The sequence below is a fragment of the Camelus ferus genome, unplaced genomic scaffold (genome assembly GCF_009834535.1).
Source record: "Camelus ferus isolate YT-003-E unplaced genomic scaffold, BCGSAC_Cfer_1.0 contig385, whole genome shotgun sequence".
NCBI lineage: Eukaryota > Metazoa > Chordata > Mammalia > Artiodactyla > Camelidae > Camelus > Camelus ferus.
Genome location: NW_022589126.1, coordinates 195,637 through 215,495, shown reverse-complemented (window position 1 = coordinate 215,495; position 19,859 = coordinate 195,637). Strand labels below are relative to the sequence as shown.

The 19,859-nt window shown below is 46.7% G+C and overlaps 1 protein-coding gene across 1 annotated transcript in view; it reads left to right on the top strand.

Moving 5' to 3' along the window:
- ABCA13 (ATP binding cassette subfamily A member 13) overlaps positions 1-19,859 on the top strand; it is a 149,130-nt gene that overhangs the window by 120,859 nt on the left and 8,412 nt on the right. Inside the window, 5 exon segments of the mRNA XM_032476330.1 lie at positions 1,929-2,038; positions 9,481-9,631; positions 13,435-13,569; positions 16,765-16,868; positions 18,383-18,475. Of these exon segments, the coding sequence (XP_032332221.1) occupies positions 1,929-2,038; positions 9,481-9,631; positions 13,435-13,569; positions 16,765-16,868; positions 18,383-18,475 (593 nt within the window).

Below are 19,859 nucleotides of genomic sequence, written 5' to 3'. Positions count from 1 at the left end.
GGGAAGGGACGCATTCGGGAGTTTGAGATTTACAAATGTTAGCCACTACATATAAAAAGAGATTAAAATTTTTTTTTCTACTGTGTAGCATAGGGAACTATGTTCAATATCTTGTAATAACCGTTAATGAAAAAAAATATGAGAACAAATATATGTGTGTATCTGCATGGCTGGGACATTGTGCTGAACACCAGGAACGGACACTGACTACACTTCAATTAAAAAAAAAAATAATTGTGTAAGAAATGGAAGGGCATACACATGTACCCTGTTCCGTAGCAGCATGAGATGGGGCGGGGTGGAAGGACCCCTGAGTGGACCGGCGTGGACGGAGCTGTAAGTCCACACAGGGCGGCCGGGCAGGAGGAGGCAGGGAGGGAGCTTTATTAAAAAGAAAGGTTCAGATTGAAGAATAGAGAGTCTGGCGAGGGAGATGCCATTGGACCTTGGGCAGCCAGCTCAGGTGTGTTTCTCCGCCCCGGGGGTGACCGGGGCAGGGTGGGTCTGGGGCAGAATGGGCCCGTGCATCCGTCAAAGGAGGACGAATGTGGATATGGAAGCAGCTGCGGATTCACGGAAGCGGCTGGCATCCAAGGCACAAAATCGGGTTCCGTGATGCCTAGGTGGGCGTGACGCCAGGAGGTCCAGGCACAAACGTGCTTCTAGGACTCAAGGAGCCAGGAAGCCAGCACGTCGGTAGCCGGCGGTGCCCGGGCATCAGGGCGGGTGTCCCGGGAGAATCACCGGACCGTTTCGGCTCTGGCCGCAGGATCTCCAGCTGAGAACGTCCTGGGGCGCAGGAGACAGACGAGGTCTACCGAAGAGAGGCGGATGCTGAGAATATTTTGACGAAGTGCTTTAAACCATGCAAGGAAGTCAGGGGCATAAAAAGGACTACGATGCTGTGACTTCAAAAAAAAATATTATGTTTATCAAACAGGCTTCGTTAGGAGCTTGCTGGACTGGCTGCAGGTAGGGCAGGACACCTCAGCGTAATTTGCTGTGTTTCGCATTTACGTCGTCCCCTTCTCTTGAATTTTCCAGGCATGAATTTGCTTGTCTGTGAATTAATGCTGAAACTGTTAACACGACTTTAATACCACCCGATTTCAGAAATAATAACAATGCACATTTCTTTAAAAAAATTTTTTTCAAGTTCAAAAGTCCTTTGTGAGCCAGAAAGTCCTTTATTTTTTACTGTAAAAGTCTGCAAATAACCCAGACCCCAAATAGCAACTCAGCATTGGCTGAAAGCAAGTGTGTCTCTGATAGAATTTTTTTTAATCGAAGTACAGTCGGTTACAATGTGTTGATTTCTGGTGCACAGCACAATGTCCCAGTCACGCATAGACATACAAATATTCATTCTCATATTTTTTTCCATTAAAAGTTATTACAAGATATTGAACATAGTTCCCTGTGCTATACAGTAGAAAAATTTTTAAAAATCTATTTTTTAACATTTTTTATTGATTTATAATCATTTACAATGTTGTGTCAAATTCCAGTGTAGAGCACAATTAAAAATATATTTTTATATATAATGGCTAACATTTGTAAATCTCAAACTCCCAAATTTATCCCTTCCCTCCCCCTTTCCCAGGTAACCATCAGTTTGTTTACTATGCCTGTGAGTCTGTTTCTGTTTTGTAGATGAGTTCATAGTGTCCTCTTTTTTTTTTCAGACTCACGTATAAGTGATATCATATGGTATTTTTCTTTCTGATTTCCTTCACTTAGAATGATAATTCTCCAGGTCCATCCATGTAGCTGCAAATGGTATTATGTTATTCTTTTTCATGGCAGAGTAATATTCTACTGTATAAATACACCACAACTTTTTTATCCAGTCATTTGTTGGTGGACATTTAGGTGTTTCCATGTGATGCAATCTTGCTTTTATTGTTTACCTTGTTTTCCCCTTTCAGTGTTTTGGGCTCTTAGGGGAGAACGGAGCTGGGAAGACCACCATGTTCAAAATGCTGAATGGCGACACCCCTCCGACCTCCGGACACGCCGTCATCAGGACACCCATGGGGTAAGGTCCAGATTTAATCGTTTTTGCTGCTTATTGAGATAACCGTCAGCCCAGGAAGCCCCCAGCACCCCCTGAGTCCCATGAACCAGGGTCTGAGGGTCTCATTGTCCTCCAAATGCAACTTCCAATGAGCACTCCTCAAAAGACGATGAAATGTGAATGAAATGAACTTGGTATTTCTGGCCAAACGGTCAAGGAGGTGTTGGCAAGAAGCAGCCAAGGGCTGACCCCTTTCAGGGGCACCGGGTGGGCTTCAGGTGTCCGGCTGCTCCCTGCGCTGCGTAGCTCAGGTGAGCAGGAAGCGGCCAGGGGCTGGTTCTTTCTGCGTTTTGCTGTCGGGTGGAGCGTCCAGTGCCTCACTGACATGGAGGTGCCGGGAGGGGCTGGATGCTCTCATGTGTCTGGCCATCTAGACCTCATCTTTCGGGTGGTAGAGCAATTCTCCAGCTCCTCCTCCACAAGCCACCTGCGTGCATCCTAATACTGTACTTGTTCCCATGTTCCATCCTATATCCCACTTTTCTTATTTGCAGTACCCTACGACAAGTTCCCAGCATAGATTTTTTTTTTTGCATCCTTTTTTAAATTGAAGTAAAGTCGATTTACAATGTTGTGTCGGTTTCTGGTGCACAGCATCGAGTTTCAGTCACACACCCGGCATTACATCTTTTCTCTTTGTCCTGCTGTAGTGAATTCACGGTAACTTGGTAAGAGATTTCAGGACTGTGTTGTTGAACTCAGACAGAGAAAGCTCCATGCCTGCTGTTCGCTCTCTGAAGGTCATTGTAGAAACAGAACTTAGGGGTAAAGAAGCTGCGGTATATTTATATAATGGAATACTACTCAGTCATGAAAAATAATGAAATAATGCCATTTGCAGCAACATGGGTGGACCTGGAGATCATCATGCTAAGTGAAGTAAGCCAGACAGAGAAAGACAAATATCATATGATATCACTCACATGTACACTCAAAAAAAAAAAGGTAAAAAGAGGACACTATGAACTCATCTACAAAACAGAAACAGACTTGCAGACATAGTAAACAATCTTACGGTTACTGGGGGAGAAGGCGGTGGGAAGGGATAGATTGGGAGTTTGAGATTTTCAAACATTAACTACTATATGTAAAAATATAAATAAAAACAGATGTCTTCTGTAGAGCACAAGGAACTATATTCAATACCTTGCAATAACCTTTAATGGAAAAAGAATATGAAAATGAGTATATGTATGTATCTGCATGACTGGGACGGTGTGCTGTGCACCAGAAACCGACACATTGTTAACTGACGGTAATTCAAATAAAAAAAAAAGTGTTTTTAAAAAGGTCAATATTTGGAACTAATTGTGTTCAAGAACAGAAAGTAGAATTAATCAGTGAAGTGAGTGAGTGAGCTTTGTGGGAATAGAGTTGTATATCCCAGGACATTCTGAAAAGGAGTCACGCTGATGTGACTCTCGAGTGTTGCGTTGTGCATTTTTCTCCGTCGTCGGACAAGTAAGAAGGTGTTTTTGCTGAAGTGTGGTGCTTTTATTTCTCTCCTGACTTCTCCACTGACAAATACCTCTGGACAAAAGCATCAGAATTTGAAAAGAAAACAGAAATAGATGGTTTATTCTCTCACCCCTGGAAGGCTTTCTCATTCCATTCCGTCATTTGTAAAATAATTAGAAAATGAAATTCAAATAGCCAGTCTGGAGAGGAAGGATACATTTACATCCTCATCATGGTCTGGAAGACCCTTATTATGCTACACATCCATGTAATTAGTATAATTATAACAAAATCACACTTGCATTAATTATATTTTTAACCTTGATTATTTGTAATGTTAATTGCACATTGGTATTCGGGGGATTAAACGTGTAATTAGGACACAATGGAATTTTTAACGACTTAGCCAGTCGGTATATAGTATATACCTCTCTGCCCCTGGCGCTCCTAATATCCTACCACTTAATTGACACCCGTCAGGTCGGTCACTCATTCTATTAGAGTTTCTCTCGCCTTTCCTTTGAGACTCTGTTATCAGAACAGCTATCTTGTTTACATTGTTCCTTTTGATGAATGTCTGTTCTCAAACGTGAGGCTAAGGTGTGCCGGAAGAGCTTGTTTCCAAACGGATCGTTGCCGTTTGTTCTGGCGCTATCTCGAGCTCCCGCTGCAAGGACAGCGGCCATAGGTTGGGAGACTGAAGGCCACAGATCACACGTGCTTGTGTTTGGTGAGCCCAGTGCACCAGCTTTACATTAGGGGCGTAGCTTTCTTGATCTTGTCTCATAATTGTAACAACTTTGGGAAGAGGCTGTGATCTTAATTGAACTGATAAGGAATCTGAGATTTAGGGGGGGACAAAAAAACCACTTTCTAAGATTGAAAAAGATGGTTCTTGAAATTAACAACAAAACATAATTGCTGGATTAAAAATATGTAATTTACAGCTTATGCAAAATACATGAAAGGGAAATGAAGAGCTACGAAGGCTGGGAAGGCAAGCCCAGCACGGGTTTAATTAGATTTGTGAGTGGTGGAACAGAGACAAGGGAATAAAGTGTCCATTTGAAGACGTGATAGCCAAGAATTCTCCAGGATTGCTAAAAAAGATGACTCTTCAGTCTGAAGATGTCCATACCTGGACATTTTATAGTGAAAACTGCAGAATTCCGAACACAAACAAAAGAGGAGGCGAGGAGACACGTCACAGAGGTGTGCAGGTGGGTTTGCAGTGGCTCAGAACAGTCCCTTCTAAGCTCCAGCGGAAATAAACTGAGCGATGCATCTAATTTCTCTGCGGCACCAGCAACGTTTCGGGAGCGTTCCGGCCTCTCCCGTTTCAGGCAGCACGTGCAGAGCAGCCCCCTGACTGCAGGAGTCCCATCGGCCAGTGCTGATTAAGCCACAGGCCCCCTTCTGAGCAGCAAGGATACGCACAGAAATGATGAAATAAATGCGTGATTGAGAAAGCTGGACTTTTTTCGGACAGGTCAACCACTGTTACGTCGCAGTAGGGAATTCAAGATCATTCCTACTGGTTCGTTTTTCCTTCCTGTATTTTTCGACTCTTGTATCACGATAGTGTGTGAAACTGCCAGATAATTAAATAATAAGCAATAGAAAAACTCAAGGATTCCTTTTCACGTTTCAGGCCAACATTTTTGGAGCCCACGTGGTTTGAATGTGTACCAGGGGGGCAGAGTTTTTTCCCCCTTAGCTTCCTCCTGTCTTAAATGATCACCATCACAGGATTCATGTGAGCAGTAACTGTTAAGTGCTGTTCCACCATCAAATTGCTAAGTGCTATGTGCACGGCACTTAGGAATTTATATACAGATTCCTCTGCCTCATTTAAACCGCTGAAATACCAATATAAAAAAAGACATAGAGCCCGTTTATGGCTACTAAAAGCCTTCCGTTCCTTTACACTTACAGGAGTCACAAACAGGAGTAATTTAAATCATAACCTCCCCAACTAGGAATTACTGGAAAATTTATCTCTGTTTTAAATTAAATGGCAATTTAACTGCACTAATATAGTTAGGGGAGCAATGAAGGAAACACCTCTATAATTTTATAGTAAAGTTATTTTGATTCTTGAAGTCCCAGTTTTGGAAAAAAATCTGTGTATCTTTATACATATATACATATGCATATGTACATAAATACACTGTTGTGATAACAGCATTATTTTCATTCATTTCACCTGCTGTTTGATTTACATTGTATCGGATTTTTCAGGACTGCCTCACATCCTATTGGTTTCCACACCAGCATATAATGAGCCATGTCGCTATTGCACAGTTTTTTTCTTTGTTTTTTCATAAACGTATGTATATGATTTCAGATTCTTTTCCATTATAGCTTGTTACAAGGTATTGAATAGAGTTCCCTGTGCTGTACAGTAGGACCTTGTTGTTTATCCACTTTATATACAGTGGTGTGTATCTGCAAACCTCAGACTCCTAATTTATCCCTCCCCCCTTTTCCCTTTGGTAACTATGTTTGTTTTCTGTGTCCAACAGTCTATTTTTGGTTTGTAAATAAAATATTTGTATCTTTTTTTTAGATTCCACATATAAGTGATATCATAATGATACTTGCCTTTCTCTGTCTGACTTATTTCACTTAGCATAATGCCCTTGAGGTCCATCCATGTTGCTGCAAATAGCATTAGTTTATCCTTTTTTATGGCTGAGTAGTATTCCATTGTATAAATATACCACATCTTCTTTATCCAGTCATCTCTGTCGATGGACATTTAGGCTGTTCCCATGTCTTGGCTATTGTAAATAGTGCTGCTGTGAACATTGGGGTGCAGGCGTCTTTTCAAATTAGAGTTTCCTCTGGATATATGCCCAGGAGTGGGATTGCTGGATCATAGGGTAAGTCTGTTTTTGAGGGATCGCCATACTGTTTTGCATAATGGCTACACAAAACTTGAACGAGGGCATTGGAAAAAGTACAGTCAGGTTTGATTCCAAGGCTGAGAACTTTGAGTCAGGATTTTCTGAAGAATGAATTTTTAATCAACCATGAGAGACGTAGAGAAGGAACCACTGGCGGGGCGAAAGATGGGGTCTTTATTTTTCTTCTTCTTTGGGGGAAGCGTTTGTACTCAATCTTACTTTCCCTGAAATACAGACTCTCCTTTCAAAGGGACGAATGCACCATCACTCATGTTCTTTTTCCTTTTTCTTCCTAGACAAAACTGTTGAAGGGAAATGTGCAGCCTGAGACAAACAGGGAGAAAGTTGCGATTTTGATATAATTTGTTCCCTTTGAATATGCAAGGTGATGCCCAAGATCATGCAGCATAAACAGTGCACGTTTGGTATTCACGTCTGTAATGACACTATCACGTTGTGAGTTCCGTGGAGAATGACGCTGCCATTTAGCTTTGAGCTGTTACACAGATTGGGAAGGCGTGTGTTTTAAAGGCTGTGGGCTTTGTGTGGGAACAACTTTGGTCTAAAGTATCAGCTTCCCTCTTGCACCCCTTTATGAGCTAAGTATTTTTTGTGATGTTGCTTTTAGCTTTTGGCATCCTCACTTGAAGTGCTGGAGGGTTCGGCTGCTGGGAACCCAGCCTTTGTGGGGATTCTGGGTGGGCTCAGGGGAGTTTCCTGACACGGGGCTCGTGTCCTGGCACTGAGGAGCCCAGCTCCCTGACGGTGCAGTTACCCAGGGTCAGTCGTGAGAGCGGCCCCCACTCGCCTGACGGCAGGTGCGGGGTGAGTCAGCGGGGAAGCCGAGCAAGGAGACGTGGACGGTGTCAGCAAAACATCAAGCATTTTGAAGGCAACATGCTTAAAATGCTGGCTGGGAAGCAAATCAAACCTGGACCACTGAACAGTCCGTTCTTGGTCCTTTCTGACCTACTTTGGCAGCTTACAAACTGCCTGGCATCCAGAGAAAATTAAACGCCTAAAAGTAAAAAATGCAACTTCCATAAACCCTTTTCAAACATTAAACCATTGGTTTGGCAAAGGCCCCTCGGAAGGCTCCAGACATTTTATTTAATTTCCAGAATTTCTTGATGTGTTATACTGTTAAATACAGGGAAATGTAAGTGAGTCAGCAGGCTTCGTGATGGAAGCCACTTGAAGTTCATTTTTAGGTTTCAACTGAGAACTGCCTGGCCTTTCCGAGCGGTGTTGGAGCATGAAGCATGCAGGGTGTTATGACTTTCTTGATCAGGTTGAGCAGCTCCAAGACAAGTGTGGAAACTGAAAAGTAGATGTGGGCGTTTTCTAGGAACCCGTGAGTGTGATCGACAGTGGTTCTGATTTAGAAAATGTTTGGTTAGCGTCGCGCAGAAATGGGCTGGAAGGTGTCTGTGAGGGACTTGTCCTCTCCTAAGTCAGTGACAATGAACTCTGGTTTGGCCATTGAACGCTTGCCTGACTCCAGAGCCTCCTTATGCTCCAACGTCCCTTTTATGCAGATTTGCACGAGGCCACGCCCACTCAGTGTCTCCATCTGGATCATAACATGACACCATTGAAAATGGGTCTCATCCACCTGAACTATGAGGTGCCAGGTTGATCTCTTCTGGACCATTATTTCCCCCAAATTTTAATAAAATCATGCCATTGGCAGCAACACAGATGGACCTGGAGATCGTTGTTCTAGGTGACGTAAGCCAGAAAGAGAACGAAAAACACCATGTGATGTCACTTATATATGGAATCTGAAAAAATAAAAGGACACAAATGAACTTACTGATGAAACAGAAACAGACTCAGACTCACAGACAGAAAAGCTTATGGTTATTGGGGGGAAAAGTGGGTGGGGAGGAATACATTGGGAGTTCGGGATTTGCAGATGCTGACTATTACATATAGAAGAGATAAACGACAAGGTCTTAACTGTATAAAACAGACAACTGTATTCAATACCCTGTAATGGACTATAATGAAAATTAATATAGAAACATATATATATCAGTGTATATAGTTACTATGCTGTATGCCAGGAATTAACACAACATTGTAAATTGACTATACTTTAATTAGAAAATTGTTTAAAAAAAGAATTAACAGCTAGTCACAGAATCAGGTATTTAAGCTAATAAAATAGAGCTGGGAAAACCACGCTATGCTTTGACTTAACACGTCTTTAATGCTCTCTGAGTACCTAGTTCCACGGTGGTTCAGTAGCCCCGGGCTCCTGTCTGCAAACAGTCTACTAAACCACCCACATGGATAGGCGCCAATTCTTAATGAAAACTGTGCAACTGAGAGATTCAAGCTTTGAGCGGGAGGTGCTTCGTACTAACAGTAGCCTCCGTAGCAGTCATGATTCCCCAGCAAGGTCTCTTTACATTATTATCCATCTAGGGAACAGGAATTTTCCTTTCGAAGGGGTTCTCAGGAATCTTTACAGACTTTATGATTCTATTTATGTAAAAACACCCTGAAACACGTCAATGGTTCAAAATAACCGAAATGTTAAACATGATCGCAGCGAAGTAGTTTACAATCTTCCACGGGGAGTATGTCTTAATGTTAAAATTAGAAATAGAACAAGAGTTCTGTTTTCTCTAAGTGCGTACACTTTCCTATAATCCTCACCCTGCACTTGGGTAGCGTAACTTCACTTAAAAGATTAACACTGAAAGATTAGTGGTAGGAATCATCAAATCCTGGGACCAGGAATTTTTCCTTTGGGGCCCCCCATTTTTCCATATGTTCAACGACAGATACACAGTCCTGTTATCACAAAAAAAGTGATTTTTAAAAATCTGATCCTGAATGATGCTTGAGCCGTTGATTTATTAGGTGTTCCTATAAATAGTTACTCATTGATTGGACCCGTTTATGCTAAGTTAACGAACTGCACCGGACAAACTGACTTCTTACGGATGAGCCCGATTTAAGAAACGGGCGACGTGTGTCTGGAAAGTCGAATGTTCTGGACGGTGCTGCGGCTTTTCTTTGCAGAGAGGACGTGCGTCTGTCTTCGGCTGGTGCGGCCGGCGTTCGTATTGGCTACTGTCCGCAGCAGGACGCCCTGGACGACTTCCTGACCGGCTGGGAGCATCTCCACTATTACTGCTGCCTCCGTGGGATTCCAAAGCAGTGCATCCCCGAGGTGAGACCTTCTGAGGTTTTCCAGAAAAGGGGACCCGCTGGGGAGTGCTTGGCCAACACCTCTCTCATCCCATAATAAAAACCCACAGTATCAGATAAATGTCCCTGAAACATTTCCCATGTGATGATGCTGAAGGAAACACCATCAAACGTGTGAATGTTACATATTTAAAATAGATCCCCCTGGGGAGGAAGTCTTGTGGTCAAAGCTCAAGCGAAGCATCATTTGCAATTTTGTTTCCTGCCCAGTTTCCTCTCCCAGCATCCGTTACATTTACTGGGTGGTTAGTCTGTATTCAGGAGCAAATGCTGTAAACACAGTATCCCCAGGACCCGCAGAGAAGTGCGCAGAATTGGATGGGTTGTTGGAAAGGATGGGCTGACTGACAGCTGCCCGGGTGGGCTCAGGAGGAGGGGAGGGGGCTGCGGTCGTCCCCATCCATGTCCGTGATGGGGAGAAGAGTGGGCACCACGGCGAGGACAAGAGGCAGCTGCCACTCTGCCTGGTTCGAGCGGCGGTCAGCAAAGTGGCGCTGACAGCCTTGATTGACAGCTCATCCGAGTGGGAAGCCGCCGGGACGGCAGGAGCTCAGGGCGCCGTCTTACCTTCCCCGCACCTCACCGTGGAGGTAGAGTGCCTCTTGCCTTTCTGGTTTCTCAAGTTGGAGCAGAAATAAGTGGCAACAGTCATGCATTTTCAATGAGGTTCTGCAGGAGACGAGGCATCGTGGGATGCGCGGGAGACAAAACTAACAGCCGTCTCCTTCACTGGTCCATGAAAATTCATTCTCTGGGCTGCGGCTCATGCCTCAGCCCTCGTTTCTTAGTTACGCTCTGTAGCTTTAAGTCCCACTGGAAGGAAGTCTCTCCACATCCTCGGAGGGGTCCAGGGCCACCTCCCATCTTAATAAAGCGGAGACAAGTGTCCGCCCACAGAAGCAAGTACTGAAACCCAGGGCTAATCTCCGTCTCCGTCTTTAATTGGTGTTTATCTCGGTCGGCTCCCCTGGCTGGGCTTTGATTAAAGAGGCCGATGCTTGGTAAACACAGGAAGCCGGCTCCTTCGTTCTCCCCGGGGACGCGTGCCCTTTGGACGCGTTCTTGTTAATCCAGTGAGGCTTGCTGCCTCCTGTCATGCAGGGCAATTGCTCCCGATACTCAGCCGTCTTCCAGGCTTGTTTGCCTGAGCTCCTCTGCAGGGAAAAACAAAAAAAGTGATTTTCATGGTGGCCAATTAGGAGTGGCTTCATTCCTTTTGTGAATCTGCCACTGCTGCCTGCTCGGGGCTTTGGAAGATGTCAGCACACGGCTTCCCGGAGGAGTCGCTAGCTCCGTTTGTGGGACGTTTCCCCCTCCTATAGATTTTAGAATTATTTGAAATACGGCACTGGTGTGTCTGTTCTAACGTGCTCATCACTCAGTGACTGGGGGATTATTAAAAAAGTCACGGAAAACAGTAGTTTACTGTGCCCTGGGCCGGGTACGGTTCTAAGTAGAGTATCCGAGGAGGCGGGATGAGAGGCTCATCCCCATTTCACAGACGGGGAGGCTGAGGCTCAGACGGGGCGGGAACGCTTCCCAAGTTGCATGGCGGGGGTGTCGGGGGTTCGCTTTGAAATCAGAGAAGCCGCCCGCGGGGCTGTGGGTGGAGATGCGATTTTGATGCCTGGCGTGTGCGTGTTGCGATTGCTTGTGTGAGACGGAAATTTCCGGCGTCGTGAAGGGCTGTCTGATTTTGTGCACCCCTTTGGTGGCCACAGACGAGGCCACCGCAGGGGGTTACCGGGGTTCCCCTGAGAGGGAGCCTCTCCTGCTGGCCTCCCTGGCGGCTGGCCCTCGTGTGCTCTCCCACCGCGTCTGCTGCCTACTTAGCTCCCCTTCCCCGGGCTGTCACCTGTTCTGACCGGAACGTGATTCTAGAGCCAGACCCCCGTGCCTGCGGGGAAGGTCCTCGCCTTGCTCCGCGCCCCTCCCCCCCCCCCCCGGGGCCCGCGCCTTTCTCTGGGCTCCGCCTGCGTCCGGGGTCCCCGCTCGCCTCCAGCCCGTCGGCCGGTCTCTCCTGCGTCTGTCTGGTCGCAGCCCCGCTCCCCCCGCCCCCCAGGAGTTCATTCAGTTCAGCGAGAAGAGGTCTTCATTCACCTCGAGTTGAAGTCTGGCAGGTTGACGTAAGCCTTTCCTTGTCCCCCGCTTTGTCCGCACCACGTCCTTTTGTGCTGTGCCTGTATTTGAGTCTGAATTCAATTAATCTGGTTTAAAAAAAATATCTAAAGTTGTAACACAGTGATTCAGGAGACGGGGTAACGCGGTCCGGATTGCTAGGGAAACCTGTCGGATGATTTAAACGTTAGCGTCGTACCAGGACACCACGCCACACTCACCCACCTGCCAGTGGGGCTTCTGTGTGTGTGTGTGTGTTTGCCCCTGGAATAGAAGAGTTAAGGCTTAGCCACCTCATTTTTGTTAAAACCTGCAAATGTCCATCAGGGAACCCCCGACTGTGTCTTGCCTTTTACCTTCTCTGCAGATTCCGCCTTCCTCCTGGAGGTTTCTTCCAGTCCCCTTCCGCTCTGTTAGAAGGAGCCAGAAATGACACGAAGGCGAGAGGGGGACGAGGAGGCATGAGTCAAAGACGGGGTCACGAGATACCCCTGAATTCTTTCCGTGTTACCCTGAGGCAGCACAGAGGAGGCCACGGTGCAGTTTATATTCAGACTTTTTGTTGGGAGGCATAAGTATTACCCTGATGTTTTTAGAAGTCCTCAATGTTTCATTCTTACAATTATCCGCGTTATTATTATTCCAAATTTTAAGCATTTATACAAAGAAGTGTGTTAGTTTAAAGCCCTGTTCCATTCAGTTATTTAAGATGCACAAATCACGAGTCCATCTGCATGTTTCTACAGCGTTTTCCCCTCTTCTCTTACATTTGAATGACGTGACCTTGACCAGATTGATTACACAATGACACTGAACAAACCAAATCTATGTTACCGTCTAGGGTCCCGAGAGTTAGGTTAAACGCTTGACGGCATCTTACAGTCACGCAGGGTTGGAAACAAAGCTGTTTCCTCATCTGGGCTCCCAGAGGGGCCCGCCGGCCCGAGGATGGGGCGGGAAACGGGCAGAGCAGAGCGCGGGCCGGGCCAGCGGGCGCGCTGAGGACCAGGTCTGCGTAGACATGCGTCTCACGCAGAGCGGGGATGGGTGTTCTGCTGCGGAGAGATGCTGAGGGGAAAACCGAGGGGTGCAGGGTGGAGGGGCACAGAGGTGGGGTCATGCCAATGTCCTGGGGGAGCCGGAATTGCCCCCAGGGTTCCGTCTGGTGATGCAGGCACCACCCTCCCGGCTTGAGCAGAGGGTTCCCAGCGACTGCAGAGGAGAAACATGCCTCTTCTCTCCCCACCTCTGATCCTTACAAACCGAGTTCGGGGGGCCATCTCAGGAAGCGGCCTCTGGGTGGAAAGGGGCTCCTTTCCTGGGCAGATATCCAGGACTCCCTCCTCACTTCCCACGTTTCTGGTTCTCGCTGCCCCCACGGGCGCCAGACCTGAGGATTCTGGCCATCGCTCCGATGATTCACGGGCTCAGAGAACCCAGCTTGGTCCACAAGGACCGCTCGCCCCATCCTCCCCGAGTCTGTTCATTCTCAGTCCTCCCTGTGTTGTGAGGGGCCGCACCTCAGGGGCTGGGCTGGACTGCCCGTCGGGGGTGGTGGGCGGGGGCAGGGGTCCAGGCCAAGAGCCAGGTGTCTGGGGGGCCCCTCGGAGAATGGGGGTGCATTCACAGAGAGCTTCTCTCACCCAGGTTGCTGGGGACCTGGTGAGGCGCCTACACCTGGAAACCCACGTGCACAAACTGGTGGCCACCTACAGCGGGGGCACCAAGAGGAAGCTGTCTACAGCCCTGGCCCTGCTGGGGAAACCCGACCTCCTTCTGCTGGTGAGTAATGGGGCCACCGGTGACGTGCCGGCGTCTTCAAATCAGGGCTCTTCCAGGGGACGAGATGCAGATCTTGCAGTGTTGGTTTTCTGGACGAAGAAACATTCATCCCTGAGTCCACATTTTCCAAGCAGAGTCCAAAATGCTGCTGGAATTTTACAGAAACGAAACGTTTCTGTTTTGGGTCACATTTATTTATCACATTCAAGATTTGAAAACAGTTTAGCATTCAACACAACATTTTAGAAGAATTCCAGAACTCAGCTGTAATCTGGAAACAGATGTGTCCCTGTTCTGTGGCATGTTATGCTGTCTTTTTTTTTTTTTTCAACCTGTGGATATGATTGTCCCAGCTGGAGGGACAATGTCCTTGGTGAATCCTGAAGGTGGGTGTTGGGGTGCACGATGGACTTGGTGAGGAGGGGAGGGCGTTCAGCACAAGAACAGAGCATATACAGTGGTTTTAAGGCAAGGCTGTAATCTACATGGGGACCAAAATTAATCCAGTTTGTCTGGAGGAAAGCATGAGTTGGAGATGTTTAAGGGTCAAGAAACAGAGGTAATTGTTTTGCACCCAAAAATAGACACCTGCACCCCAGTGTTCACAGCAGCACCATTTACAACAGCCAAGACATGGAAACAACCTAAATGTCCATCAACAGATGACTGGGTAAAGACGATGTGGTCTATTTATACAGTGGAATACTACTCAGCCATGAAAAAGATTGGAATCATGGCATTTGCAGCAACATGGATGGACCTGGAGATGGTCATACTCAGAGAAGTAAGCCAGAAAGAGAAAGACAGATGCCATTTGATATCACATATGTGTGGCATCTAAGAAGTGATACAAATGAACTCACAAAACAGAAGCAGACTCATAGACGTAGAAAACAAACTTAACAGTTTCCAAACGTGAAAAGAGGTGGGGAGGGATGAATTAGGAGTTTGGGATTAGCAGACACACACTACTGTATATAAAACCAATAAACAACAAGGCCCTACTGTTCAGCACAGGGAACTGTATTCAATATCTTATAATAACCTATAATGGACCAAAATATATATACATACAACTGAAGTGCTGTGCTGTGCAGCAGAAGCTAAAAATAATACCATCAAACAATAAATAAAAGTGGATTCTCATCACTGGAGTGAATCCCAGGGCTTCATGCTTGTGGACAGTCTGAGGGACATCCTGAAATATGAGAAACAAAATAGATTCTTCCCCTGTTCTTGTTCATTAAATGGAAACAGCTCAGTGAAGGGAGCAGAAGGGGGCTCAGAGGCCTGCACTGGAAACATGGCCCCATCATTTATGGATTGTCTTTTGGAATCTGAGTCCAGTTTTCCTCTTACTTGCTCGAAGCTTGCTTTTTTTTTTTTTTTACAAGGTCCAAAATCAAAGACAACTGCGTAATTGTGTATTCTGAAATCTGGTCACAGTTTGCAGGGTTCTGCAGTTTGCAGGTGACATTCTCCCTACGAGGGGAGGCAGGCTCGCCTTGAAGAGTTCACAGGACGTGGCCGTTTGTACTTTGAGCAGAATCCCTGGTCAGCCTCCCCGCTACATCTCCTGAGTCAGGATGGGGTCCTCTCCCCTGGCGTGCATCCCTGGCTCTCCGCAGCACCCCCCGGTCCCCCCAAACATCTTCTTCCACGCAGCCCTGCTCTCGGCCCCCCTTGGTCACCCAGGACTAGGGCACAGTGACAAGGCTGGGGACTCGAGTCCCACTTCCCGCCTGCCCCCGACACCTTCTGTGCCCGCTCCCTCCTTGTCTGGAAATGGTCCTGATCAGAGTGTCCATCTGCTGGAGTCCCTGAAGGCAGTCCATGCAGTCATCCAGGTCAGGCTTTAGTGACTGACGATGTGAGTGTTCAGAGCAACTGGTGGGAGACACGCACGCACAGAAGGGTTCTCCCCAGAGAGGGGACGAGGGGCTCTCACAGCCGACACCAGTGTGCGAGCCTAGGCAACACCTCTGCACGACCACACCGGCCATAGACTGTCTTTCCTTTATTGAAGTCTGGTCAGTTACAACGCGGTGTCAGTCTCCGGTGCACGGCGGCACGTTTCAGCCGCTCCTACCCGTGCGTGTGTTCCTTTTCACGTTCTCTTCCACCGCAGGTGACTGCAAGGTATTGAATATAGTTCCCTGTGCTGCGCAGAAGGAACTTGTGGTGTATCTGTCTTACATATATTAGTTGTGTCTGCAAATCTCAGTCTCCCCATTTATCCCTCCCCACCCCCTTCCCCCCTGGCAACTGTACGTTGGTTTTCTATGTGACTTACTTTGTAACTATACGCTCTGTCTCTTGATTGGCAGAAAAGACCAGTTGTGTGTTCCTTCCTTCCTTCCTTCCTTCCTTTCCTTCCTTCCTTCCTTTCCTTCCTTCCTTTCTTTCTCCTTCTCTTTTTTTCTTTCTTTTCTTTTCTTCCTTCTTCTTTCCTCTTCCTCCTTCCTTCGCTGGAGGAGGGAGTCTTAGGAGCCGTTTCTTCCTTTCTGGGAGGGGAGGGGGCGGGGGGGCTTCGTTGGAGTCTTCTTGCTGTTCTTTCTTGCTTGTCTTTTTCTTGTCTTCTTTTTCTTTCTTTTCTTTCTTCCTGCTTTCTCTTTCTTGATAGGTCATTCTTCTTTCTTTCTTTTCATTTTTCTTTTCCTTCTTCTCCTTCCTTCTTTCTTTTCCTTCTTTCTTCCTTCCTTCCTTTCGTTCTTGTTCATTTCCTTCTGCTTCTTTCTTTGGGGAAGTTGGTGGCACTCAGCTTTTAAGAAAAATGTGTTTAGCCCTCCTTGACCGCAGACAGTACAGAAACGCGTCATGTGGTCTGGAAACATTTCTTGCCAACGTGGTCCGGGTAGGAAGTGCTTCAGTGTTTACTGAAGGAGAACATGTCAGGCTCCAAGGAGTTTTACGTTACTGGATGTTGCTAAGTGAGGAAGCCTTTTCCTGGCCCTGTGGGTCTTTCTGGGGCAGGTCGTTCTGAGCTTTTATAGAGGTTGGGCTGGATCAGGGTCAGCCTGCTGGACCGGACCACCGAGGGGCCCTCAGCCGCTGTGACGGTGCATCTGGGCTTTGCAGCAGGAGGGCCGCCGGCTAGAGCTAACTCGGGACTTCCTCCCGGCTGGGCCTGGCCGCGCTGGGCGGTGTGCGGCTCCTGCTCCTGACCGCCTTCCCCCTCCACTCATCACCCTGCAGGATGAGCCCAGCTCTGGGATGGACCCCTGCTCGAAGCGGTACCTGTGGAAAGCCATCGCCAAGGAGGTTCAGGAAGGCTGTGCGGTGGTGCTGACCTCTCACAGGTGGGCATCCCAGGGACCGGGAAGCATCCAGGACCAGGCACGGTGGTACCCACGCGACCCCATGGGGACGGCACGGATTAGGACGCAGACGCAGAGTGGGATTGACCCAGGCTTCACCGCCAGTGGGTGGGGGCTGGAATTTGAAGCCCGTGGACCGGCACAGACCACACCCCTGTCTTTGCGTGTTATTTACCCCCGGTTCCTCTACTGAACTCTTATTGTTTATTTTTACGCTAATCTGAGTTCTTTATAATAAGTACATCAACCCTTACCCATTTTATTTTTTTTTGCTGCAGTGTTTCAATGATAGTGTGCTGTGTTTGGAGATACTTTCTAGAAGTTTGTGGTTTTGCACTGCCAAGCGTATCAGACTTTCCCTGTGGTAGCTTCTTCCTTGGCTGTTACGCTTAGAATGAACGTTCTGCCCTCAGGCACTTATGTCTTTAAAATAATATTATGTCTCATCTTGTTCCAGTGACCTGCCTTGTGAGTTCCTTAGCGTAGCGCCTCATTTAAATTATTTAAGCAAATATTAATATTTCCTGGAGCAAATCTCCTTCCTCTGCTCTTCCGGTCCCATCTTTTTCACTAACTAATGTTAAAGACATGCCGTATAATTATTTTCAATTTTTCGTTTCATGGGGACTGATAAACTTAAAATTTTGACTGGCATTATGCTGTATTTTTAGAATTAACATTATACTTTTATATAATTATGATGTAAGTGTAAATTGCAATCTTTATAACATGCTTTATATCAATATAATATTAAATTGTATTACAAACTAAATTGTAATTACAAATTACAATATTATTTATTATGGTATGTTATATGCTATATTAAAATAGGACTTTTATTTGTGTCTTATATACAGTTAATATTTGTTGCATTTTGCATTTATATTTATTAACTTTTACATTTATACTTACATGTTCGTATTATTCTAAGTAATTTTTATACGATCATTTCCCATTTAAAAATATTCTTTTCCTTTTTTTGACACATCTTTCCATCCATTCATGATTTCATTTAAGTTCATTAGTAAACTTTGCTTCTTTTTTGTGTGTGTTTTTTTGGGGGGGTAATTTAGTTTATTTAGTTTTTAAATTAGGTTTATGTATTTAATTTATTTCACGGAGGGGCTGGGGACAGAACACGGGTCCTCGTGCTTGCTAAGCATGCGCTCCACCGCTGAGCTACACCCTCCCCCAAACCTGGTCTCTTTCCATAAAATTTCCACTTTCTGGGGTGAAGGTCACTCTTACCCATTCTGCATTTTGGTGCCATCACTGGAAGGCTCCCTCCCTCACCTTTTACAGCTGTTCTGCCTGTTACGTGGACGTGCTCACCACATAGTTGGATCCCTGACGAAAGTCATGTCCATTAACAGCAGGCTCCTTGGCTGGCGTGAGGTTTCCGTGCCGTCCGGGGACGTTCCGTGCGTCGCGGGGCTCCCTGTTCTGGGCAGCCCCGCACCTGGCACGTGGCTCACGCGGGTCTCTTGTCTCCCCAGCATGGAGGAGTGTGAGGCGCTCTGCACCAGACTTGCCGTGATGGTCCGGGGCAGCTGCCGGTGCCTGGGCTCCCCTCAGCACATCAAGAACAGGTACTTCGCCGTTCCTCCCCGTCTCAGTGTTCACTGAGCATCCACGGCGGGACGCGGGCGGGTGTCCCCACAGGTGCTTTAGAGACGCATCCGCTCCAGGCCGATGTAGGGGAGGGCACGGGGCAGGGGAGGGGGCCGTGCGGTCCCCACACTTGCCTCCCACGCCAGCCCCGTGCTTTCCCCACAAGCTGTCTCCATGTCCTGGGACGTGCACTGTCCTCCTGGCGACACTGGGAGGGCTGGGAATACGATCCCAGAGTCAAGATGAAGGAAGGACAGACATGCCTCCTCGATGCAAAATACATCAGAGGATTGTAGCAACGTGTCCCCGAATGCTGAGTCCTAGAAAGCTCTGTGGTGACGTCAGGGGGTGACAGAGAGTCGCAGTGATTGCTCCTCATTTCAGCTCCTAAAAACCAAAGACTTCGCGCACACGACCTCTTAGATTCCTTCCTGGTGAATCGTCTTTTCCCGCCTTTTCCATTTACCTTTTTGGAGTCGATGATTTTTTCTATCATCTTGAATGAGCATTTTTACATCCCCGTATAAATTTCTTATTAAAAAAATCCAGTGTAGCCTGAGCTATTCTCAGCGTGTATAAGGCTTAACTGGTTTCTTTGTTCACGTCACAGAGCTTCGAAGTCACTGCATTGCAGGCGTGTTGCGGGGTTTGTGATTTTGCACTGAGCTCAGCTGTCGACACCATTTTTCCAACTTCTTTGCTCACTTTGTATCTCTGAGTCCCGTTCTGGTAATTCTCACGATATTTCAAACCCTCTGCCAGTGAGAACGATTATACTCAATGAAGGCTCAGATAATAGCATTTTTAAGTAATAAGGTCATTAAAAAATTAAGGTATGTACAATTTTTAGACATAATGCAATTGGACACTTAATAGAATACAGAATATTATGAACATAACTTTTATATACACTGGGAGACCAAGATATTTATGACTCCCTTCAGTATCTCCAAGATGTACCTGTAAATTTTTTAAAAATTTGTTTAATCTGTTACTTCTGATTCAGAGTTAATTTATCCACATTGGTACCAAGTCCAGGCTCGTACCAATCACCACACGACAGGCCGATACACTGAGAGACTAGTCGCTGGGGCAGGGAAGAGCGACTTTATTCGTATGGAAATTCAGCAGATCAGGACGGCGGTGGGCGGTGGACCACTGTCTCAAGGAGCCACCTTCCCGGGGGCTTCTCTGATACTAAAAGGGGAGGAGGAAATTCAAACATTTCCTGTTTCCGATCAGCCGCCAGAGGGACGTGTTAATTTGTCCTTTCCTGGGGGGCTGGTCAGCATGCTTCCTGGGAGCTGAACAAAGGGGTTTCAGCTAAACACTCACTACCTGGGAGGCAGGTCTCCCAGAGAC